Raw genomic sequence first — 25167 nt, 5'->3', positions numbered from 1 at the left:
AAGTTTCCTGAATAATCTTTTCCTCCAAAATAGACATTCAAAAATACTTTAAGAATCTACTTAACATTGCAACTCCCTTGTGTTTTGTCTTGGAACAGGTGTCAATTCTTTCCAAGTCTACATGGCCTATAAAGATCTCTACCAAATGTCTGACAGTCAGGTATTCTTCAGCATGCTTATCGTTGTTGATATACGTAAACTCCTTTCAGTTGATTAGTTAAGAAGTTTAGAGCTACCTGAGACAGTCATACTGCTTTTGAACTGAACTTGAGAAAATGCATACATATGAAATTTGTCTCTCTGGAGGCCGCAGCCTGAGAGATGCTGAGCATCTGTATTTTCCATGGAGGCTGATGGGAGCACATGGCACTCAGCACCTTGCAAAGAGGTGACTAGTGTTTCATGGTATCAGGCTCAATGGAAGTAACAGACACCCCTTGAGATTTTGCCCTGGATTTATATCATCGCTTGTTGGCTTTGGAATATTCAATCTGAGCTGGGGGGGGGGGGAAGAGAAGATACACTAGTGGCAATATTAAAAGTGACATAGCTTTTGAAATCCCACATGTTTCTCACTCACTGCAAACTGCTAAATCATGTTCTTTGGGAAAGGTTGAGTTCATTTGTTGGAGTTGGAGATTACAATGAGCTTGTTTGTATAGCACTTGTTCTAGACCCAACCTCTTCAGCTTTCTAATTCACAGACAGCAGATCATTGTAATTGGACAATGGCATCTGTTAGTAATAATAATGTTTGCTTATTCAGTTGAGCAAATGCTTCATTCCCACTTTGTTCCAGAGCTGAGTTTCCTTTTCTCTTAAACAACTGTTGTTACACTTCCAATACATGTGGTTTTCATTAGACTTTTAAATGTAACAGCATCCTCTTGAGAAGAGGTGCATGCCAAGTCCAACTTCTTGATGGAATTAATTACAGCAAAATATATTAAGAAAAGGTGGAGAAGGGGGCAAGGGATCCAATATTCAAACTTGAATGGCTAAAGCAGAGTGCCCATTTACATATTTGCATGCTCAGATCAGTGCTCACATGCCCCAAGCCCATTGAGCAGTTGTTTGAGTGATTCAGCTGAAGGCTGGATACCATAAGATTAGGTGCCCAAGTTCGAAAACTGGGCTTCCAATATTACTTAGTGAGACCACATACAAAAAATTTAGGGTGGGGTTTTCAAAAGTGCTTAAAGACATTAGAAGCACAAGTCCCATTGACTTTCAGTGGCAGTCCCTAAACTCCCTTGGGTGCTTTTGAAAAGCCCATGTGTAAGGAATAGAATCCATTGCTTCCCTTTTGCAGGGATTATTTTTGAATGTTGGAAAGCAACTAACATGGAAACCCATGAGAGAAAACAGTAGAATTCTTCAGCTGTAAATGAAAGACATTCATGAGATTGAAACTGTGCCCACACTTATAGAAAGGCGCGTGAAGTATATACTTCAGGGAACATATGGGTACTGTAGCTGTACTAAAAGTGTCCATAGCTTAACTGCTATTCCAATTTAGTGGACTTATTCCTTGTTCATTCATGGAAGCTTTTTTATATCTATTTATTTAGTTAGCTGCCTGTACTCAAACTGCAGACGAGAGAACTGTCACGAGGCACATGACTGTATTGGAGGTGGTGCGTAGCTGCCTTGCCTTAGAAGGACCTCAGGGAGACACGTTGCCTATAGGTGGCACATAGTTCCTCAGGAGTACAGCTGTTGCACCACTCTGTGACAGGCTGGTGTGGAGACTGGGGACATGGAATAGCTAGCAGCCACAGAGGTCCTAGCAGGGATTGTACATGGGGCTGGTGGTGGCTGAACACTTGTGCAAGGGCCAGCATAAAAATATGATTCAAAATATGAGGAGAAATGTTTGTGAAACAAGTAACATATTACCCTTATTCAGTAACATGACCCTTTTTGTACCACTTACAGCTTTATGAAGCTTTTACCTTTCTGAAAGGGCTTGGAGCTGTAATCATGGTCCATGCTGAAAATGGAGATTTGATAGCTCAGGTGAGTGAGTTGCATTTCTTCTTCTGTTTCCCTTAGAGAGTGAATATGTTTCATGTGACAGGGGAGAAGGGAAACTTGTCTGCTAGTACAACAATCAGAGAAAGTGTTGGTGGGAAAACAGAGACTGCCTAGTAAAGCTTCCTTGCTGAATCTAATTTCTTGTAATGATAAATCAGTGGATTATGGGAATGCCAGTATAGAATTCCATGTGTGTAATGATACAGCATGCAGGCTGAAAGGTGATACTCCTGACAGCTCCCTGCCTGGGATGTAGGGAGTAAAAGAAGGGGCCTCAGTGGGAGGGACATGGGGATGCAAGAATTGGGTCCCTGGGAGCAGTGGCAGCTGGGTGGACAAGCAGCAGGGAGAATCCTGTGAAGATGCTGGGGAGCGGTTGAGGAGTTGGGAGGCCTTACCCCAGTATTGCTGCTGCTGAAGAAGTCAGTGTATGCAAGGGGGGCAAGGCTATGGACCCAAGCACATTTGATGGTATTGCTTTCAGACCTGTTCGTGCTTCTTTGCTGAAAAGACCCTTATAAACATCTACAAAGGGAACATAAAACCCAACCCTGTAAAACTTTCTAAAAAGTGATTAAAAATAAATGAGGCCAAGTTCTTGAAAGGGAGGTCTCTCTGAATCTGGAACTTAATCAAGTTAAGGAAATTCAAATACTGTGTCCCTTTAAAATGTCCTCTGAGACACAAGAGTGTGCCCCCAGGAAACCGTGGCCTAATGGTGTACAGCTGTCCCAGTAGCACGGGATGCCACAGCAGTGATGTGTAAGACAGCAGATGCAAGGTGAAATCCTGGCCACAGTGGCCACAGTGAAGTCAATGGCTGAACTCCCATTGATTTCCAGGAGTTCATCCATGGACTCAAAATGAAGAGGTTGTGGTGATAGGATTATTATTTTCTTTAAAAAAAAGTATATATGATCATAACATTACATGACACATTACAGTGATTTCAAAAATATGGCCCCTGCCCTGAAGAATTAACAATGTAAGGCCCTGATCCTGCAACGGAATATGCATCAGTGGAGCCCTGTGTTTGTGTGGAGTCCCATTGACTTCAGTGAAGCTTCACATGGGCTCAGGGATTTGCCTGCATGGTTCTAATTACAGTAGATAAGAGAGCTGATCAGGAACTGGAATTTCTCTTCCATGGGAAATTGCAACATTTTCAGGTGAAAAAACCATTCCAATTTGGAAAAAAAAAGGCTGAAATTTCCTGCTAAATGAAAAGGAAAAAAAAAAGAGTTGTATTCTACAGCAAGATACTGGTGGTGGAAAGAAAGCTGCTCATGGTGGATGCTTGAATGATTAATCATTATGTAAACCCAAATGTTTATCTCATCAAACTCATGTCCTAGTTTATTAACACTATTGAATCCTCTTACAGTGGATAATTTTGTCACTCTGTCTGCTTCATTCTGCCATCTTCTGGATGTGACTTGCCTATTTTTAAATGATGCCATTCTTTGTCATCCCGCTTCTTTCATATTATGTATTTGTAATGTCTTATTATTGCATTTTAATTGTCTGCAGCATCCTGCATGCATAGGTGACAGGTGTATTTTATTTAAAATGATTTTAAAATATATATGCAAAATACTTTGGTTTTCTAACCCAAATGTGTCGCATGGAGACAGGCTGGTTAGTACAGTGTATTTATATATATGGTCATGATGGATTGTCCATTTGTCACCCAGTATAGTAAAGACACAAATCTATGTAAAGGAGTGCTTGTGGCACCTTAGAGTCTCTAAGTACTCCTTTTCTTTTCGCGAATACAGACTAACACGGCTGCTACTCTGAAACAAATCTATATGTGTAATCTAAATGATTCTTGTTGGAGTAGGTTTGTAGTATGTTAGCTTTTCACCCCCAGAGACCTGGGATCAAATATTCATTAGGTTACATATGAAAATGTGTTAAGTGATTTCATCCCTGTCTCTGGAGGACATTTGTCTATATCACAGAATCATAACATTTGGCCAGCTCTGCTCATTAGAGACCTAAGGGTGAGACAGGTCAGGATTTGTGGGGCATTAATAGCTCTGTGTGAGAAAGCTTTTGCTATGTCTGCAGGTCCTATTAATCCATCACCTTTTTTGATCAGAAAACAAAAAACTGTTACTCCAAAAAACACCCTTTGCATGATCTTTATATGAAATCATAAGGATTGCCCACATGTCCTTTCATAAGAAGCTTTGGCACAACATTTTGCTGACAAACATCAGCTGACTGAGCAATGAATACTTGGAATACTCATTTTTAAGATAACATTAAGTAGTAATATAGCTCCAAAGGGTGCATTTTTAGTGGAGTTAGAAGGCATTTAATTTTGCATCTTCATGATCAACTGTAAAAGTATTACAGAAAATTTAGACCACGTAAGCAAGACCCCTGAAAGGGTTAGAGGAAGAATCAGCAGGGTAAATAGGTACTGTCAAAAAGATTGAGAAAGTAATGATACTACTTAGGAGGAGAGAAAGAAGAAAAAATATTGTGTAAGTAAAGGAGGAATTACAGAACAGGGTTGTTCTTAATAAGTACAATATTTGCCTTAATAAGTACAATATTTCATGGCATTGAGTGTTCTTCTCTCATAAGACTCCTTTTTAGGGGAGGACAATAGCATTTTTCTCATGGGGCAGTCACAATAGACCAAATTCTATACTGCCTTGCAGCCACAAATCTTCCACTGAAGCCCATAGCAGGTTGCATGTGGTGTTTGTCAGTGAAAAATCTGGCCCAATATATTTAGGGCCGGTCTTTTCATCCTTGCTTCCCTTTTTGCAGGCACTATCAGTTGCACATACAAATAGGGAGGCAGTATGAAAACGTTTCCCTCGGTACACTAAAGGAAGTTTAACATAAATGTATGTTGTTCTAGAGGTGGTCAGCATTTGTCTGTTACATTGCAGGAACAAAAACGTATCCTGGAGATGGGAATCACAGGACCTGAGGGACATGCCCTAAGCAGACCTGAGGAGGTAAGAGGCTTAACTAAGTCTGTATTTCTTGGAAATGTCTTCTGGCATCTATACACCATGGGAAGTAGGTTTCTTATAAATAAATAAAAGAGAAGATGGTAGATGGATGGAGGGTTGGAGGCGAGGAGAGCAAACCATCTGCTTTTCACAACCTGTTCTGATAATGCCATTCTCTGCAAAATTTTCTAAGTAAGAGACATCATGCTAAAAATTAGTAACAAAGTCTGCAAAATATTCACAGGACATATTGTACATCAGCTGATCAAGACATTTCAGCCAAAAATACTCCTAATAAATGTTTTTTCCTACTATTTGTACATATTCACAAACATCTACATATTGTAATATTGTGAATTCATGAGAATGGAAGGATTCTGTGGGTCAGCTTGATTTATGCACTTTTCTCCTATAATAAAATCCGTTCATGCATGGATCAGCATAGGGTCACTGAAAAAGGATTTTTCTAAGGTCACGTCTACATTATGGATACTATAGTGGCATAATTATGGTTCTGTAGCTATGCTGGCATAGCCTCGTATGTAGATGGACCTACACTGATGGCAGGGCTTTTTCTGTGGGTGTAGGAATATCACCTTCCCACATGACAGTAGCTAGGTAAGCAAAAGCATTCTTTTGTCGATCTAGCTCTGTCTACACTGGGAGTTAGGTTGGCATAGCTATATCATTGAGGGGTGTGGATTTTTCTGAATTAATGAGTCTTTTCCTGTTAATGGGAGTGCAGGCCTGGGGAAAATCCTAGTTTGATATTTGCCAAAAAGTAAGCTGAAGTATTTCTTACCATCACATGTGGTAGCCCCATTACTGAGGTACAAAACCTCTCCACTTCTTCCTTAGGCTTGCCTGGTGATAAACCATTCCCATATTAGGATATGAATCTACACTCTGGCTTGTCATTAGGTGTGTATGTTTGTAATAATGGCTCCTAGGAGAACATCAGGTGAAAAACAATAATTGCTGGGGTGAACATTTTGATTTTAGGAGAAGAGAGTTAAAAGAAGTACTTAAACTGTAAAGATTTAGGCCATGTGCTTTTGGAGATGCTGTCTTTACAGATTTGACGGATAAAGACTTTGAAGAGAATTATCAATAACCTTTGTGTCTAATATTTTGGTCACTCTAGTTTTCTGGATTTAAGTAACACTTCTGATATTGGGATGTAGCTATACAGAGAGGAATTGGGCCAACTATTGGACTAGTGGCAGTGAAGAGAGGCCTCTAGTGGCCCTGGAAAGACACTGCCGCTCCAACTGAAGACATGATTTGTATGCATGTCCCAGATGGCTCCTTTTGGGAGATTGCTTGGACACTGAGGAAAAGAGGGGACTTACTGGAGGATGTTTGAAAGCCTTCTGTGGATTATGGGCTAAATTCAACCTATATTGCTGATGCTGTTCCTTAGAAATACTTATATTCACTGTTGTCTTATCCTTGTGTAGAGATTGGGCCTAAGCCTGCATTGTCTGAGGGTACAGAGACTTTCTATGAATTATGACTCTGTTTTCCCCTTCCTTTTCCTTTTTGTTTGTTTGTAGGGGGACGGTAGGGTGACCAGATAGCAACTGTGAAAAAATGGGACGGGTGGGGAGTAATAGACCCCTATATAAGAAAAAGTTCCCCAAAACAGGACTGTCCCTATAAAAACGGAACATCTGGTCACTCTAGGGGAAGGACAGGGGGCTTCACGAAGAAATGTGGATTTGGAAGAGTTAATAGGGGAGGGAGTGAAGCTTTGGTTCTAGCAGCAAAGTCCTTTATAATGTTACTTTGTTACTATTTAAGGCTTGGTGGTGCCGTTAGCAAGGGGCAGTGGGGTACCGAGCTGCATTGCCCTGGGATAGCACAGGGAAGCTTGGTGCTACGATATTCTAGCTTATCAATCCCCAGGCCAACAGTACTGGGTAGCTAATGCATGGGGTTAGAGGCAGAGCTGTGTCCTTGCCTTCTTACCACCGCTCTGCCCCCATGAGGCACCATGTGCCTCTGGAAAAGTAGAGCGGACACACTCTAGAATTGTGTTTGGCCCTTACACAAGCTGTGCAAGGCTGTGTGTGACTTTTTTCTCCCTCCCATCCAACACTGCACAGCAGTATATGAGCCACGCAGAACAAGGCCTTTGTTGTTGTTGTTGTTAAAAAGAGAGAAATCTGGCTCAGTCCTGGATTTCATTTTCACTTCCTTCCGCTTTTCAACCTACATTTTTCTGCCTGTTTTCTTGTCCATTTCAGCTTGAAGCGGAAGCTGTTTTTCGTGCCATCACCATTGCCAGTCGAATCAACTGTCCGGTGTATATCACCAAGGTGATGAGTAAGAGTGCGGCTGATATCATTGCACTGGCTAGGAAGAGAGGTATGGAACTCAGTGCATTCCCCCCAAAGGGGGTGTGCATTAGGTATGAGTTTACCAAATGGAAGCTCTAGCAACTAACCAAATTGCTGAATGCAGGGGTCACTGACTCAAATGGCTGCTATTGTGCTAACAATTTGTTTCTGGGAAAATGGAAGTGAGACCCCAGCACTCTATTCAACCTTGACACTCTCCTTCCAACTGCCCCTTCCTCCACCTACCTGAAATGTGCATCTTAATCCTCCCTTCTCACACGCTACCTCTTACCCTTATCCCAAGCTGCTGGCTATTCATTCTTGCAAAGATTATCTTCTTTCCTTGTAAGGCCTAGCACGGACTCTCAGCCTTTGTGGGGCAGCTGCCAGAATGTATCTCTCTAGCACTTGCTGACAGTTACTGCTAGTGCTACAAAGCTTCATGAGCTAGCAGTGGGTGGGGGGAAATAGAATGCATGCACTGGACCTCAGAGGGAGAGGTTTTGCTCCCTGCAGTGTTGAGTGTTCCCCCCATGCTCTGCTCCTTCGTATTTTTAATACTCACCGGCTGCAAGTCCTACTTTATTGCTGACTCCGCTCCTTGTCTCTCCTCTTAATGCATGTTCTGTTCTTCTCAATTGTCTCTGCTTTTCTCTTTTCTCTCATTTTCTTTCCTCACCTGGTCCTTTGCTGGTTCTATTTTTCTCCCTCAGCCTTCCACACTTCCAGCACCTCTCACTTACAGTTAGGCAGGTGAGAGGCAGGCCGCAGAGACATAGAAGTGCAAGGGAAGGGCAGCTGTGATGCTCTATAGTGCTGTGGAGTATGGGTTACCCTGGGGATCACCAATGACGGGCAGCAGGAGCAGCAATTAATTTGACTCTGGACCACTGGCACCTCTGCCACTGGGCAGTGCAAAGAGGCCAAAGAGTGAGAGCAAACTCTCCTCTGGATCTTTAATGTGTCCCCTTCTGATCAGACTTGAGGTATACCAATGAGAAAGCCTGCATTTCTGCTTGCTTGCGCTGCACATGTTCTGTGCGTCCATAAAGAACTTCAGTCTCCAGGGCCTTCAATCCACTGCACAAACTCACTTAAAAACAGAGAAAAGGTGGCGCTGATAAGATTATTGAAATTAAACACAATTTTGAACTTCTCTCCTCCCAGATTAGAGAATTTTGTAAATATTTCAATCAAAAGCATATGTGACTTGGCAAGCTGCCTGATTACATTTTTATAATACGGACAAAGCCAGGGCTGTTTAATTTCTTAGGAGTTATGCTGTCCATGTAGCAACATGTAAATTATGCATGGCTGTTCGCAGTAAGCTGCATAATGCATTGGCAACTGGATTTTAACCATTTACTGTATATTCTTGCTTTTCCCCAGGTCCTCTAGTTTTTGGTGAGCCAATCACTGCCAGCCTGGGGACAGATGGGACACATTATTGGAGCAAAAACTGGGCCAAGGCTGCAGCCTTTGTGACCTCACCACCTTTGAGTCCTGATCCAACCACACCAGATCACTTGAACTCACTCTTAGCATGGTATAACCTTTAATTGTTTATAAACAGCCAGTCACATGAGTGCAAAACCCACGCCAGATGCAACATCTCGAGACTGTTCCAGAGCCCATTGAAGTGAATGGGTATATTTCCTCTGACTTTAAAGGGCTTTGAACCAAGGTCCTAATGTATAAAATTATGATGGACAAGAGATGTTAGGTTACAATAGAATTAGTCCTTAAGAACCCAATCTTGCTATCATTAAAGTTAATGGCAAAATTCCCATTGGCTTTAGTGGGAGCTGGGTCAGACTCAGAATTATTACTAAAAGAAGCTATAGTAAACTGACAGTCCAACTTTCTGAGGCAGATTTCCTTGGCCTGCTTTATAGGCTGGAAGATTATGTAGTGTGCATAATGCACATACAGCAAAAGAAGCATAACTAAAAAGAGCCTGCCTGTTTAATGCTATAGAGATAGGGGAGAATTAGTGTTGTACGGATGTATATTGTACAGATGTTAATCTACTGATCTATTGTGAAGGTGACAGAACAAACAAGACTTGATGTAAAGAGTGATATGTTATTTGCAATTTTAACTGAAGAAATGTGGTACAGGATTTATTCAGCAATGAGACTTATTTATTATTAAAAAGCTTCCAGGTTGAAAGGTCAATAACCATCGCTCTCACAACTTCCACCAAAGTAAATGTAACCCTGGTTTCCGGTGCATGCATCATCCCAGTCTTTAGGTAGTGTTTCGGTACACGAGAGAGAGGAGACTTGTGGATTTTCTCTTAGGTGATCCACTTCTTTCACTAGAGGACTCCTGGCAAGGAGGAGTAAGGTCAAGGAGGGAGCATGGCCATTTCTAATGTAATGTTACATTTGAGGGATAGATAGGAGTTTGATTCTCATGTGTTTTGTGTTAACCAGTGAGAAGGTGCCATATCTTGGCGCATCTTCTGCCCTGAACAGACCTCGTGTTGTACTTTTCCCATGAGTTCTGCTAACAATAAAACAGTCCCATGCATTAACTTGTCCTTAAGTTGTGCTTGTTGTAATCTGTGTGCACACATGTGCACACACATGAGCTCTTAGGACAGGACCATGAGACAGGAGGTTGTCTGGCAGCTAGGAGGCCTGATTTTCTGAGTGTAATTCCCAGCACAGGTAGAGAGACTTGTGCTAGCTCACCTCGAGCTAGCATGCTAAAAATAGCAATGGGGAGGTTGTGGCACAGGGTGGTGGCATGAGCTAGCTGCCTGCATCCAAACCCACCTGAGAGCCTGGGTCTGAGCTCAGGTGATTAGCCCAAGCCACCACCAGTGCCGCAATGTCCATGCTGCTATTTTTAGCACGCCAACTTGAGCTGAGCTAGTGTGAGTCTGTCAACTAGGCTGGGAATCACACCTCCCAGTGGCATGTCGACATTGCCTTAGGCCCCATCCTAGCTTACCCTCCTGTTGTGCCCCATCTCTATTGGTCCCAGACTGTTTCCTCAGCTGGAAACCAGCAGGGGTAAATGGTTCACATTGGGAGGGCAGCTGAGGGGTGAGGAGGAACTAGCATGGATGCCAAAGCAACTTCATTTAGGGATTCAAGTTTGCATTTGGGAAGAAACAGACCTGGTATAGGAGGCTGTCAGCCCACTGATGGGAGGTGGGGGTGTGCTGGCTGTCTGCAAAGGGATCAGGAGATGGTGAGAGAGAGAGGAGGGTTACCATCAGAGAGATGGGAGGGGGTAGGAACAGTGAAGAAATGGGTATCCCGCTGATAGGGGCTGGGAAAGGAGGGGGTGGTAGCTGAGTTGTTTTGCTGAGAACCTTCTGGAGGAGGTTAGTCATTCCAAGGGTTAGAAGGGGTAATATGACATCTGTCTGCCCACAAAGGTTCAGGTAGCTCTGAAAATGTTCAACAAGTTACCAGCAGTGTTTTGGCAACCTGGATTGGGTATCACCTCCAGAAAGTGTCTACTGCTTCTGGCTCATTGTGATTCTTCTTTGGCTTAAGTGGTGGAGCTGCTGCTTTGGGGTGATAGGGGACTTTCGTTTGAGTCCCAGCAGGACAGAGTGCTCACAGTAGAGTGAGTAATTGTTTGCCAGCCAAGCCACTAGTTAACACCAGGAGGTGGCTCTATGTCCCTAACTGTGCTGATTCCTGCTTCCAGAGATACCCATACATTGGATGAAGTACATTTTTAGAATTAAAAACGATCATTTACTTGCAGATCACATTTCTTCCAGAAGTGAGGTTTTCCACAGCAGGTTGACAGGTTATGTACATGGGTGATATAAAAGCATGGGGTGACATGTGACTAGGTACTTGTACATCAGAGACTATGTCCATGCATCTCTGTATGTGCAGTAGAGGATGACTTCTGCTCAGTGACACCTGTGTAAATACAGAGTCACTCCACTGGTTCTGGACTTACACAGATGTTAATGAGAGCAGAATCTGGCCCTAAGTCAAATGTATTTTTGGTGGGGTTATACAGAAATTGGTTCATTTCTGACTGGTGCTGGCCTTGGGAGCAGATGAAATTAGCTCCCTTATTTGATCTTCCTGTTCATTAAAATGAAAACAGGAAAAGGTCTTTTCTGGCCTGATCTTGCACCATTGACATCATTAGGAGTTTTGCTGTTGAGTTCAGTGGGAACAGGATCAGACTTTTAACCAGCTCATGTAGCAGTGTTTAAAAAATCATTGTTTTTACTGCAGCAGACACAGCCGTGTGTTCTCCACAAGAGGCTTCCGACATATTAATAATATGTGGGTCAAACTGGCAAAGCTAAAATGGCAATAGAATTTTTAGAATTGTAACCCAGATAAAGCCGTCTTTTAATACCAAAATCATGCAAAAAGACTGGGAAATCAGGGAAATTTTCATTATGCTCCAAACATGCAGAAATGTTCCCCGCCCCCCCCCCCCCCCAGCTTAGAGTCAGAGATCTTACATGACAGCGGCTTAGCCTGCTTTCAGGTCTAATACTTTAATACTTCAATACATTGAAGCTTAAAAAATCCTATATATTAATACTTTGCAGTGCATGTATATATATTTTTTTACCCAAGAATGAATATGATTATGATAAATAATGTCTTCTATAGCACTTTTCATCAGTAGATCACACAACATTTTACAAACATTAAATAAGCCTCACAACATAAGGTTAGCTTGCTTTTGATGGTTGGTTGAAAATTTGCTGTTGAAACTGTTTTGACAGAAAACTGGATTTTTGACCAAAAGAAAAAATGTCTGCTTTCCACAGAAAATTTAGATATTTTTTGTTGAAAAACTGCCTGGAATCCAAAATGCCACTGCGATGTCTCATGGGAGATGTAATTCAGAGACCTCATGCTCCCACACTTATGTATGGACTGGGCTCCCCAGCCAGACTCCGTCTCCCATGATGCACTGCTTCCCCTCACCAAGAAATGAGATGGTGGTGCTTCATAGGAGATGTAATATGACCAGGCCACCTGGTCAATGAAGGAGAATGGGAGCATGACACATCTGAACTACAAATCCAATGTGCCACCATAATGACATTTCAGAAACAAAATATTTTAGCAAAAAGAAAAGGAGTACTTGTGGCACCTTAGAGACTAACAAATTTATTAGAGCATAAGCTTTCGTGAGCTACAGCTCACTTCATCGGACGAAAGCTTATGCTCTAATAAATTTGTTAGTCTCTAAGGTGCCACAAGTACTCCTTTTCTTTTTGCGAATACAGACTAACACGGCTGCTACTCTGAAAATATTTTAGTTTTTTGATATTTTTCACCAAAAACTAAAAATTTTTAATGGGAAAAAACAGAATTTTTCTGACCAGTTCTAATGTTTATACCCATTTTACTGATTAATAAACTCAGGCAATGGGACTATTCACCTGCTTAAAGTTAAGCATAGGTGAATGTTTTTTGTTGGATTGGGGCCTAAGTGATGCTCTTGAACTAAGAAGGCTAAGCACTGTGGTGCTCAGCAGAAAAACTTCACACAAGGGGCATATGGAACAAACCACTGGGAAAGGCAATTAAAACAAAGCATGGACAAGAGAGAAAGTCCTAGACAGTTTCTGGTGCAGTGAATTAATAGTGTTGTGGAAAAAAGGATTGCATTGTAAAGATAAACTTGGAATGGGCAGGCCAATTGAGCTGGAGGAGGGTTTCTTGTCCCTACAATTGTATTTATTAATATGTGTAGAAAATTAAAGAATCCACTATGTCAAATTAAACTTTCATACAACAAGACAGTGATGAGCTTAGAGGACAGAACAAGGACAAGATAAAATGGAAAGCAAATCCTGTGATGCCATTGGTGTGCTTAGTAATTTGCGGTTACACAAGAAACTCATTAATATAAAAAATACTTTTAGTCTAATCTCTCTTATTTCACTATTAACGAAGAGGTTTGTCTTCTAATCAAAGGCCCATGATGTTGCTTGATTCATTTTTTTGTGGATAGGAAAGGATCAGAAGATGATGCAGAAAGTTTCCCATAAATGAATAGGATTGGCACCTCAGCAAATTGTACTTATGTGACAGATAACGGACCTTTTTTTCATTCACTTGGTTATTTATAAAGCTGCTGGGATTTTAACCTCTGAATCTAAGGACTCTTGATGTTTCAAACCTGCAATTTACACACTAAGATGGGGAGGGAACACTGTTCAAATCCTAGCATGTTCAGCTCAACCTTAATCCTTTGGAGACAGCGAAACTGCACTGCAGTATTATGTGATGCTGAGACCTTCAAAGCTGAGGTGTTGTCTTTTTCTGGGGACAACTGATTGGTGTCAGAATGATCAGAGGTTTCAGAGTAGCAGCCGTGTTAGTCTGTATTCGCAAAAAGAAAAGGAGTACTTGTGGCACCTTAGAGACTAACAAATTTATTAGAGCATAAGCTTTCGTGAGCTACAGCTCACTTCATCGGATGCATTTGGTGGAAAAAACAGAGGAGAGATTTATATACACACACACAGAGAACATGAAACAATGGGTTTATCATACACACTGTAAGGAGAGTGATCACTTAAGATAAGCCATCACCAACAGCAGGGGGGGGAAGGAGGAAAACCTTTCATGGTGACAAGCAGGTAGGCTAATTCCAGCAGTTAACAAGAATATCAGAGGAACAGTGGGGGGTGGGGTGGGAGGGAGAAATACCATGGGGAAATAGTTTTACTTTGTGTAATGACTCATCCATTCCCAGTCTCTATTCAAGCCTAAGTTAATTGTATCCAGTTTGCAAATTAATTCCAATTCAGCAGTCTCTCCTTGGAGTCTGTTTTTGAAGCTTTTTTGTTGAAGTATAGCCACTCTTAGGTCTGTGATCGAGTGACCAGAGAGATTGAAGTGTTCTCCAACTGGTTTTTGAATGTTATATTAACAAGAATATCAGAGGAACAGTGGGGGGTGGGGTGGGAGGGAGAAATACCATGGGGAAATAGTTTTACTTTGTGTAATGATAACATTACACAAATGTAATTATAACATTCAAAAACCAGTTGGAGAACACTTCAATCTCTCTGGTCACTCGATCACAGACCTAAGAGTGGCTATACTTCAACAAAAAAGCTTCAAAAACAGACTCCAACGAGAGACTGCTGAATTGGAATTAATTTGCAAACTGGATACAATTAACTTAGGCTTGAATAGAGACTGGGAATGGATGAGTCATTACACAAAGTAAAACTATTTCCCCATGGTATTTCTCCCTCCCACCCCACCCCCCACTGTTCCTCTGATATTCTTGTTAACTGCTGGAATTAGCCTACCTGCTTGTCACCATGAAAGGTTTTCCTCCTTCCCCCCCCTGCTGTTGGTGATGGCTTATCTTAAGTGATCACTCTCCTTACAGTGTGTATGATAAACCCATTGTTTCATGTTCTCTGTGTGTGTGTATATAAATCTCTCCTCTGTTTTTTCCACCAAATGCATCCGATGAAGTGAGCTGTAGCTCACGAAAGCTTATGCTCTAATAAATTTGTTAGTCTCTAAGGTGCCAGAATGATCAGAGTGCAGGCTTGCCTGTTCATTCCCTGTTTTCTGTCACAAGGTACAAAGAGAGAGCTTTCCTTGTACAAATTCCATGAAAAATTTATAGACCAAAAAAACTACAAAAAGCCATCTGGTATTCCATCTTGTTACTTTTATTTCACATGATTATGGATTTATCTTTAAAGTAGAATATTTAATACAGGGTTTTGATAATCTTTGTTAACACTAATAATGGAGTCATCTCCTCAGCCCTATTGAGTGGGCTTTGTACCAGTCTTGTGGTGAAAAGCAGAGCAAAACCCAGCTGATCTCGGCAGTAGTTGATTATCTTAACATCCCTGGATGGTGTAAAGCTGAGGACAGAGGGTTTTCTTAAGGAAAGGTGATCTCACCAGAGCACCCCTGCTCTTCAGTGATCCTTAGCCACCAGATTAGCATGTGGTGGCTGTTAGTGGCTAGCGTGGGTTAGAGCATGTGCCTCTCATGTCTAGATTTGAAAAAAACAAATTCACACCCAACTTGATGGCAAGTGAAACTGTGTATCCTGCAATATCAATACACCATGTGTTAACTCTTCTTAGTGGGGACCTGCAGGTGACGGGAAGCGGGCACTGTCCCTACAGCACTGCCCAGAAAGCCATCGGAAAGGATAACTTCACTATGATTCCTGAAGGAGTTAATGGAATTGAGGAAAGAATGACTGTTATCTGGGACAAGTCTGTTGTGAGTAGTTGCTTATCTTTATAGACTAAAAAATTGGCTGTTAGCTGGATAATGAAAGCCACGGGGCTCTATGCCAGCATTCATGTGGTTTCCCCATATTCTGAGAGCTTCTATAGAACAAGCTACCATAAGATTATTATTTATTTTTAAATACTTAGTAGGAACGCAGTTAGAAGCTTTGTATTTTATTTCTCTTTTACAATGGAAAAACATCATGTTTTATGAGTCCCGAGGCTTAATTGACTGTACATCATTTTTTGGTATTGTGTCAGATTGAATGTTTGGAGCTGACATAATAGTCAAAGCAGTTTAACGCTTTTGAAATAGACTTTGTATAAACTTGACAAATACATCATTTAATTTGGGGAAATGTCACATCATTGTTGAGAAACCACAAATGGATGGGAACCAAAGCTTAAGGTTATAATATAAAGCCATTTAAATGAGGACTCCTTGTGTAATTTATACTGGAGTATTTTGCAGCGTGATGTTGGCATAAGATAGCAATTTGTTGGATGTTTCTTGGATCCTAATATACAATGCATTCTCCCCACCCGTACACACAGGTGAAGCTGATATGCTTGTTACAAACTGTAAAGCTCTATGATTGCATTTATAGTGCACCTGTGACCACCTTACTTGGACTGTTTCCCAGTTCAACTTGCCAGGGACTACTGCTAAGATTCCAAACACTGAAGCAGCTTCAAATAGCTGCTGTTTAAAAGCAAAATGAACAAAACCCAATCAACCACAGACATTTTTTCTTCTTTTCTCCCACAAAACATGGAATGTCAGCTGCAAAACTACATTGGGCTGAGAAGCAGTTGGGGCAACATTCAGTAGTGGACTTGGTAGCTCATGTTATATTTAGGCTAGAAATGTGTGTTGTTATACCATACAACAGGGAGAATGGTCTGTTTTTCATTGGGGCACGCTGCTCTTGTTTCTAGCTTAAGAAAATCCAAAAATATTGGACTGTAAAATCACAACATTGTTCTATGCAGCAAAGATTTTGTATGTCTTTATTAGATTTATTTAGATTTATTCTAAACTTTGATCATTGATGATTTTTTCTCTCTCTTTAAGCCCTGTACAGTGGACTTGTGCTACTAAAGCAACCTGGATTTGCAGGTGTAGGGATAAGAATAAGGCAGCCTGATTTTTCAGGTGTACTGCTACTCCTTTATGCTCCTCTGGCAGTATAAAAGTGCCTTAAAGCAGATATATATCATTTACACTGATATTACAGTACCTTCACATATGAAACTGGGGGAAAGGGGCCTTAGCAGAACTGAGACAAGCCTTTTATCTGTAATAAAACATGTAGCATATACAACATACATGATGGTGTGGTCTGGATTAAGGGTTTATTGGCTTTTGTTTGGGATGATGTGAATAACTCACTCATCTGTTTGCTGCTCCTGAATAATACAGACCTCACAAATTCATGCTGATAAAACCTTTGGACCATGCAACTCCATCCGTTATTTCCTCTCTCCAGTCTATCTACGCACATGCCCTTATATGTTGACATTACCAATTCTATCTCCATTTTGGAAGCATAATTTACTCATGTCAAACTGCTTGTAGTCCACAGGCAAAATGGATGAGAACCAGTTTGTTGCTGTTACCAGCACCAATGCTGCCAAAATCTTTAATCTGTATCCAAGAAAGGGCCGGATTGCTGTGGGCTCAGATGCTGATGTTGTTATCTGGGATCCGGATAAAGTGAAGACTATTACAGCCAAAAGCCATAAATCGGTAAGAGAAAAATTGCATATTGTCATTATAAACACAACTGCTTTGGAACTACCAATCTTCTAACGCAAATGAACTCCCAATGTGCTAGATACGTAAGAGCTGGATAATGTGATGTTCTGCATTAAAAAGTATGATTGTTTATATTAAGATGAAAGTAATTAAATCTCTTCTTTCAGAGAATAAGAAATTTACCACTACAGTCCAGAAGGAATTTTTCCAGCATATAGAATATTGTATAATTGGCTAAATGAATGGGTCAGTTCCCCAACAGCTGCTAATCAGCATAGCTCCACTGACGTCGGTGAAGCCATGCCAATTTGCACCAACCTTTTAGCCAGCATCAGATTTTTAAAGGTATTCTGGTGCCTAAGGATGCCAGTAGGCATGTAGTGGGATTTTCAAAAGCACCTAAGCAGGTTAGGTGCCTAAATTCTATTGATTTAGAAAGTCCCACTAGGTTCCTCCTTGCATCTTTAGATGATTAAATACCTTTACAAATCTGACCCCAACCCACCCTTCTTTTCTTTTCTTTTCTTTTCTTTTCTTCTGAAGCATGAGTTATCACCCATTGCCTGAGCAGATCGAAAAATGTTCTGAAATGTTATGGTTAATTCAGTGTTTCTATAATATGGGTTCTAGATTATGGATGGGTTTGGGTTTTTTTGGTCTTGTTTAATTATGAAACTTTATTGTATATTTCTTTGATTCTGTGTCCCAATTTTCATAAAATACTAACTGTGTATTCTTTCCAAACACTTTGATCTTTGTGTAATTACAACACAAGGGGCAGGATAATGGAGAATCAGGCCCATATGTTTGCTTTATTTTATCTAATCTAATCTAATTTACATATCAATCTAGAGGAGAGACAGGTAGATGAGGTAATATCTTGTCTCTCTAATATCCTGGGACCGAAAAAGCTACAACTATACTGCATATGTATCTAGTCGGTATTTTACATCCTGTCCATCACCATACTGGGTCACAGTTCCATAAATATGTCTAATTTTCATTAAATATTTGTGATAGTTTACTGGATAGCCAATAATATGTTTTATTTAAAAAAGGTTACATGTTCAAAAATGACAAATGAGTTTGTGTGCCTCAATTTGTGTTTGCCCGACCTTAAACGGGGCTGAGCATACCAGTCTCTGAAAATGAGGCCCCTTTAAGATGTTTCAGGTTGGACACATTAAATCACTAGGCACTTTTGAAAATAAACACCTTGCTACCCAAGTATTTTTTCTAGTTTTGGAGGGCAGGAGTGGTGCAATGCAGAGAATAGATCTAAATCATTCAGGCTCCGATTCAGCAAAGCACTTAAGCACATGCTTATCCGTAAGCATGTTCCCAAGTCTCATGCTTGTAGTTAAGCACTTGCTAAAGTGTTTTGGTGAGTCAATGCCTCTAAGGGTTATGCAATTAGGACAGCACATGTAGGCATACCCAAGCTAGTTTTGATTGAGCTAGCTTGCTAAATATAGCAGTGTAACCACCAGCAGCACAGGCTAGCTGAGTACAATCTCACTTGGGACTCTAGGTCAGGGATGGGCAAACTTTTTGGCCCAAGGGCATATCTGTGTAGGGATATTATATGGCGGGCCATGAATGCTCAAGAAATTGGGGGTTGGGGTATGGGAGGGGGTGTGGGCTCTGGCTGGGGGTGTGGGCTCTAGGGTGGGGCCAAAGATGAGGAGTTCAGGATGCGGGAGGGTGCTCCGGGCTGGGGCAGGAGGTTGGGGTGCAGTGAAGGTGAGAGCTCCGGCTGGGTGTGCGGGCTCTGGGGTGGGGCTGAGGGTGAGGGGTTGGGGGTGGCGGAGGGTGCTCTGGGCTGGGACTGGAGGGGGTTCGGAGGGTAGGAGAAGGATCAGGGGTGGACCAGGGGCTTGGAGCATGGGAGGGGGTCAGGGGTGCAGGCTCTGGGGGGTGCTTACCTCAACCAGCTCCCACAAGCAGCGGCATGTCCCCCCTCCGGCTCCTATGTGGCGGTACAGCCAGGCGACTCTGCACGCTGCCCCGTCCGCGGGCACCACCCCTGCAGCTCCCATTGGCCATGGATCCCAGCGAATGGGAGCTGCGGGGGCAACACTTTAGGTGGGGGCTCCACATGATGCATAGGAGCAGGAGAGGGGACATGCTCCTGCTTCTGGGAGCCGCATGGAGTGGGGCAAGCCCCGGACCCTGCTCCCCAGCGGGAGCTCAAGGGCCAGATTAAAACATCTGGAGGTCCTGATGCGGCCCCCGGGCTGTAGTTTGCCCACCCCTGCTCTAGGTATATACTCTGTTGGCTAGCCTGTGTAGTCACCCATGTCACTGAGGCCACACTGATATGTTTAGCAAGCTAGCTGGATCAAAGATATCGCAGGTGTACCTACATGTATTGCAATCACACCTCCCAACTGCACTGTAGACATCCCCTAACTGACCTGTGTTTGATACCCAACAGGCTTGTATATTACTTTTATCTACCCCAAAGCATTTTTTTGGTTTCTGTCCCTGGGGGTAAGTGTATTTTGAACCCTTTGATTATGTGTAAGGGTCGCATTTTCATCTAACCTTCAATAATGCAACTACTAAGTGGAAAGTATCCAAATAAATCTTTATGTGTGGGAAAGCAGTTATTTTTTCATCCAAACAAACAAGCGTGCTTGCACATTTTGCAGGTGCTTTGCAGGTGGAACCTGAATTAAAATAGGGCCATAAAAGTGTATTTCACTTTACCAAAGAAAAACAGACTTGAGACTGAGCTTGCATGGAGTTTTCAGTGTATGTCGTTGGATCCTCAGGCTGTTGAATATAACATCTTTGAAGGAATGGAATGCCATGGTGCTCCCTTGGTGGTCATAAGCCAAGGAAAGATTGTGTTTGAAGATGGAAATCTGCATGTAAATAAGGGAATGGGCCGCTTCATTCCTCGCAAACCTTTCCCTGAATACCTTTACCAGCGCATCAAAATCAGGAATAAGGTAGGTTCAAACTTGGCCTGTTATTTAATACTCCACATATCTTTTGGTCTCTCTAGGCTCTCTTGAAATCACACAAGAAAACATTTTGCATCATTATTGTCCTAAATGAAATGGATCCATGTGAGACTGGAAATGCTGCCAAAAGACTATGGGTCACATCCTCAGCTGGTGTAAATTGGTGTAGCTCCTTTGACTTCAGCGGAGCTTCAGTGACTTACACCAGCTGGGAATCTGGCCCTGTATGTCTATGAAGTACAGTCTTCTGAAGGAAAGAGAAAGATAATAGAAGGCAATTTTAGCTAACAACAAGGAGCAAAGGACCACAATTTTTGGTGGGGTTGGGGTTACGACAGGCTGTCATTTTAAATTGTTACATAACTTAGCATGTTGGATAAGCTGATCAAGTATTTCTGTTTCCCATGTACATGCTACATTGGAAGCATTCACTGTATTTGGCATTTTATCAGCTTTTAACAACTGTTGTGGGCGAATTAGCTTTAGTTGAGTTGTTTTTGCATATAAAACACAAAACTTTCCGGCCTTTCTCTTTTGTGAAGCAGGTGGCTCGGGACAGATGTTTTAGCAAATGAAATGCATACACCATGTAAAGTGTCCTATTTGACCATGACTAGGTCAGTTCTGTTTTCAATTTATACCAATGCGGCTCCTCTGAAACCAATAAATAGGGCTTGTTACTAGATGTGAATTGTCTGAAAATTCTCTTTTGTTGTTCTTGTTCTTGTACAATGAGGTCTCTTTGTCAGGGAACACAAACATCAGCGAAGAAAAGGCTGCTTTTTGGTTGTTTTTACTCTAATTTTTTTTTACTATAAAAATTTTATATAATAGATTACGAAGGGCAGCAATTGAAATGTACTGTAAGCAGTTTGAGATGGCAGCCCACTTCTTTCAAAAGGCCTTTTCTCCTCACCGTTCTCCTCATACAAGTGGTGTCAAATTATAGAATTCAACATATCTCCTCCTTTGAAAAAAAAAATTACAAAAAGGACATATGCATCAACTAAGATATGCTGCAAACATTGCTGCCCAGTCACGGTTTCTGTCTCATCACATTGTCTACTTGGATTAGAGACTTTGAAATATGGACCTGCCTGTCAAGTGTCTGGCACACTGAGGGTGATGATACTGCACCCAGGAGTGAGCCTTCCAGCCTGGGTCCACGGACTTGTGCCAGTGGGGCTTGGGCTAGTGTAGAATAGCTGTGTAGGCAGTGCTTTGACATTCTGTCTGGGGCTGGAGCTTGCGTTCTCAAGCCCACCCTTCTCCCAGGCTTGAGTTTACTGCAGGAGTTAGGCTAGTAGCTCACTGTAGAAGCTGGATTTTGGGGAAAGATCTTTGTTTTCTGGTGGCTAGTTAGGTGGAGGAGAAGCAAGGGCGAGCACTGACTTTGGTGCTCTTCGAGCTCCCTCTGCTGACTGATTCCTAGAAGTGAGATCGACCTCTGAGGCATGTTCCCATCACTGCTTCTCTTCTCACTCATGTAAAATCAATGAAATCCCTTTATTTTAAAACCTACAGATGATCAAATCCACTGTGAGGTCCTCATTTGAATACCCTTGCACAACAAAGTAACGTGATAGAACATCCAACAAGGATCTACACAGCAGTTTCTGTCACAGATAAGACCCTGGAATATGTACAGGGGTATAAACTCCTGCCTTTGTGACACCCCCCTTGCTGTGTTTGGTGTCTGCTTCCTCTGTGGCGCTTCACTCTCCTAGTGGAGAAGGTGTACATTTGGGGAACATCACCAGTGTTATCTTTGGGTCAGGCTGCAGGACAGCTTAGCTTTGATCCTGATCCTTCTGTCATTGACAACACTGGAAACACTTAACTTGACTTAAATGGGAGCAGACTCAAGCCCTCTTCTCAACAGCCAGGGCTTTCCTATATTTCCATGTCCCTTTCACAAGAACATATAGGGGGCGATCTTTCTAAAATGTCTTCTAAAATCCTTAGACTGAATATCCAAATGAGCACTGCAGATTCTTTGGAATGCTTTTTTGAGAGCCTTGGGTTCTGTAAAAAGAAAAGGAGTACTTGTGGCACCTTAGAGACTAACAAATTTATTAGAGCATAAGCTTTCATGAGCTACAGCTCACTTCATCGGATGCATCCGAAAGCTTATGCTCTAATAAATTTGTTAGTCTCTAAGGTGCCACAAGTACTCCTTTTCTTTTTGCGAATACAGACTAACACGGCTGCTACTCTGAAACCTTGGGTTCTGTAAGACAATGTTTCCTGAGCGACACATACCTCCAGCTCTTCCAGTTATTACCTTTGATAGCGATAATATTGTTTCATAGATTCATAGGTTTTGAGGCCAGAGGGGAACATTATGATCATCTAGTCTGACCTCCTGCATAACATTCATATGAATATTACAGAGCTAGTGCCTAAAGGCCATCAGCTGAGACCTGGGTCCCAGTGTGCTAGGTGCTGTACAGACAAGCAATAAAAGGCAGGGCCTGTTCCAAGGAGCTGACAAATTTTCGTGATTTATGTATGTGTAGAGCTAGTTGAAAGTTTTTTCAAACTGTTTACCAAAAAAAAAAAAAGTCACCATTTTTCAACCTGGTCTAATGATGAGAGACAACAGGAGGGTGAAACAATTGAACAGGGTTGTGAGGAAGAAAAGAGAACAATGAAATAATCATGATTAGTATAATATGGGTTGTATAATATAATATAACAGGACACCACCAGCTGTCCTAGCCATTGTTAAATTTTCGGTAGGTGTCATGGCAGAGGTGAACGTTAAGGCTGTAGATAATACTGTCCATTTCTCAGATGATACTATGCTCTTGTTCCAATAAAGGAAAATGCACCTTTTGTTCATTGACAATGTGGCACCAATACACTTTGCTAGGTATACTTGTGCCAGTATGTAGTTGTGAAAAACACAAATTCCAGACCTCCTGCATTAAATCCAGCTGTCCCACCATGTGATTCTTGAAGTAGACTGTTATTTCTTTGGGAACAACGTTGGAAACATGACTTTGGATAAAATTGGCATATATAATAGGTTTTTTTAAGTATAAAACAGCCTTTTAAACTCAGACAAAACCACTGACATGCATTTTTACTTGGGGACTGTAAGTGAGTGTGGCAATCCCTCTGCATCGGCCTCTGAGGGAGGCCACGCCTCTTCGCAGTCTGGTCTGCTGGAATACTCTCAAAACAAAGAAAGCGGGAATTAGGGGTACTCGATGGGCCCTGGCCTTCAAGCAGGCGGGGCTGCAAACCCTGGGCTCTGGCCGACGGTCAAGACAGGGTGGTAACAAGTTATAAGCCCAGCCCTCAAGCAGGGCAGGGCAATAAATAGTCAGGGCTCTGGGCTGCCATCAGGCAGAGCTGTAGCAGTTCATGCAGAGCAGGGCAGCACACAGTCTGGGCTCTGGGCTGCAGTCAGGCAGAGCTGTAGCACCAAATACAGTCTATGGGGCTCTGTCAGGGGTGAGCCCCAAGCACAGTCTGTTGTCCTAGCTCTGGTGGGTGACAGACAAATGCAGGTCTCTTGGCCTAAGGAGGGGGAGTACTGCCACCCCCGGGGGAGAGGTGGCAGGGAGAGGGGGACACGGGCCCACCCAACTCCACTGTATCCCAGCCCAGGGCCCTAACAGTGGCAGAGTGGTCTGCCACTGGGTCAGCGGGGAATGCACCTGCAACACGCTGACCGTATTTCTGGCAGCAACGCAGCCAGACGGTAGTCTGGTTACCCTGGGCTCCTTCCTACTCTCCCCCTCGGGTGTAGCTGCATTCAGGGGTTGTCCTCAGTCTCCCTGGGATACAAGGGTAGCGGTAGCAGCTCCGCAGCATTGGGAGTGGCAGATCTCCCTGGAAGCTCAGGCTGGTCCTCGAGGCAGCCACGGTTCTCCTCCGCATCCCGCTCCAGCAATGGGGAAGAAGCTTGGGGAACTGAGCTGCTGGGCCGGCTTTTTATACTTCCTCTTCCTGCCCTGCCCCTCTGCTTCCGGCGTTGCAGCGTGGCCCTCCTAGTTCGCCCACCAGGAGGCTCGAGGTGTTCCCTCCATGTCCACCTCTGAAGGAGGCCATGCCTCCTCGCTACAGGGACTGTATATGATACAGCTCCGTACATACTGTGAACTGTATGTGTGACTGAATATACTGTCAGGTGGGAATATCAGTGCATTCAGTGTCTGAGTTGTTCTGTTCTTTTATTTTAGGTAACAGGATTGCAAGGGGTGTCCAGAGGAATGTATGATGGGCCAGTGTATGACATCCCAGCTACGCCAAAATATGCAACGCCTGCACCTTCAGCTAAGTCCTCCCCTGCCAAAAATCAGCCTCCACCAATCAGAAATCTCCACCAATCTAATTTCAGCTTATCAGGTAAACCAAAATGACCAATTATGAATATCTGAAAAACCTTGAGTACTAATCATAATTCTAAAACACCCCATGCGTCTCACCATTCAAGCCAAAGCACCATTGCAGGATATTCCCTCACATAATAAGCAGACTGGAAATATCATTTTGGGGGGATTATTCTAGGCAGCTTCTCTCCTCAGAGGTTAATTTTGATGTGATGTAACTATAACATCCAAAAGTCAGCAGTAGAATTAGTACACCAGTGGTTCTTAATTCTTTAAGAAATTGTAATGGATGGTCAATTGCAACCCAGACCAGTGAGAAACAAGAGCTATGCTTTTATCCCTGAAAAATCCCACCTTTAGGAATCCAATGAAACCATTCAAAGAGAAGAAATGGTAGAGAACCCAAGGAAAATTATCTGATTTTTCATATGTTTTTGGCAGTTTGTAAAGTTTGATACACCCATACACTGGGGTACTAGTGAGACAGACCATGTACA

General features: G+C 42.4%; 1 protein-coding gene across 2 annotated transcripts in view; it reads left to right on the top strand.

The window, feature by feature from the left end:
* The window catches only part of CRMP1 (collapsin response mediator protein 1), a 62384-nt gene that overhangs the window by 36123 nt on the left and 1094 nt on the right, over positions 1-25167 (top strand). For both annotated transcript variants that reach the window (XM_038400124.2, XM_038400125.2), the window contains exons 5-13: positions 99-160; positions 1939-2019; positions 4950-5018; positions 7265-7385; positions 8747-8903; positions 15444-15585; positions 17176-17346; positions 20133-20312; positions 24521-24686. In XM_038400124.2, the coding sequence (XP_038256052.1) occupies positions 99-160; positions 1939-2019; positions 4950-5018; positions 7265-7385; positions 8747-8903; positions 15444-15585; positions 17176-17346; positions 20133-20312; positions 24521-24686 (1149 nt within the window). The remainder of the gene's footprint in view (positions 1-98; positions 161-1938; positions 2020-4949; positions 5019-7264; positions 7386-8746; positions 8904-15443; positions 15586-17175; positions 17347-20132; positions 20313-24520; positions 24687-25167) is intronic.

The sequence above is a fragment of the Dermochelys coriacea genome, chromosome 4 (genome assembly GCF_009764565.3).
Source record: "Dermochelys coriacea isolate rDerCor1 chromosome 4, rDerCor1.pri.v4, whole genome shotgun sequence".
Taxonomy (NCBI): Eukaryota; Metazoa; Chordata; order Testudines; family Dermochelyidae; genus Dermochelys; species Dermochelys coriacea.
This window is presented reverse-complemented; position numbering and strand designations above follow the sequence as displayed.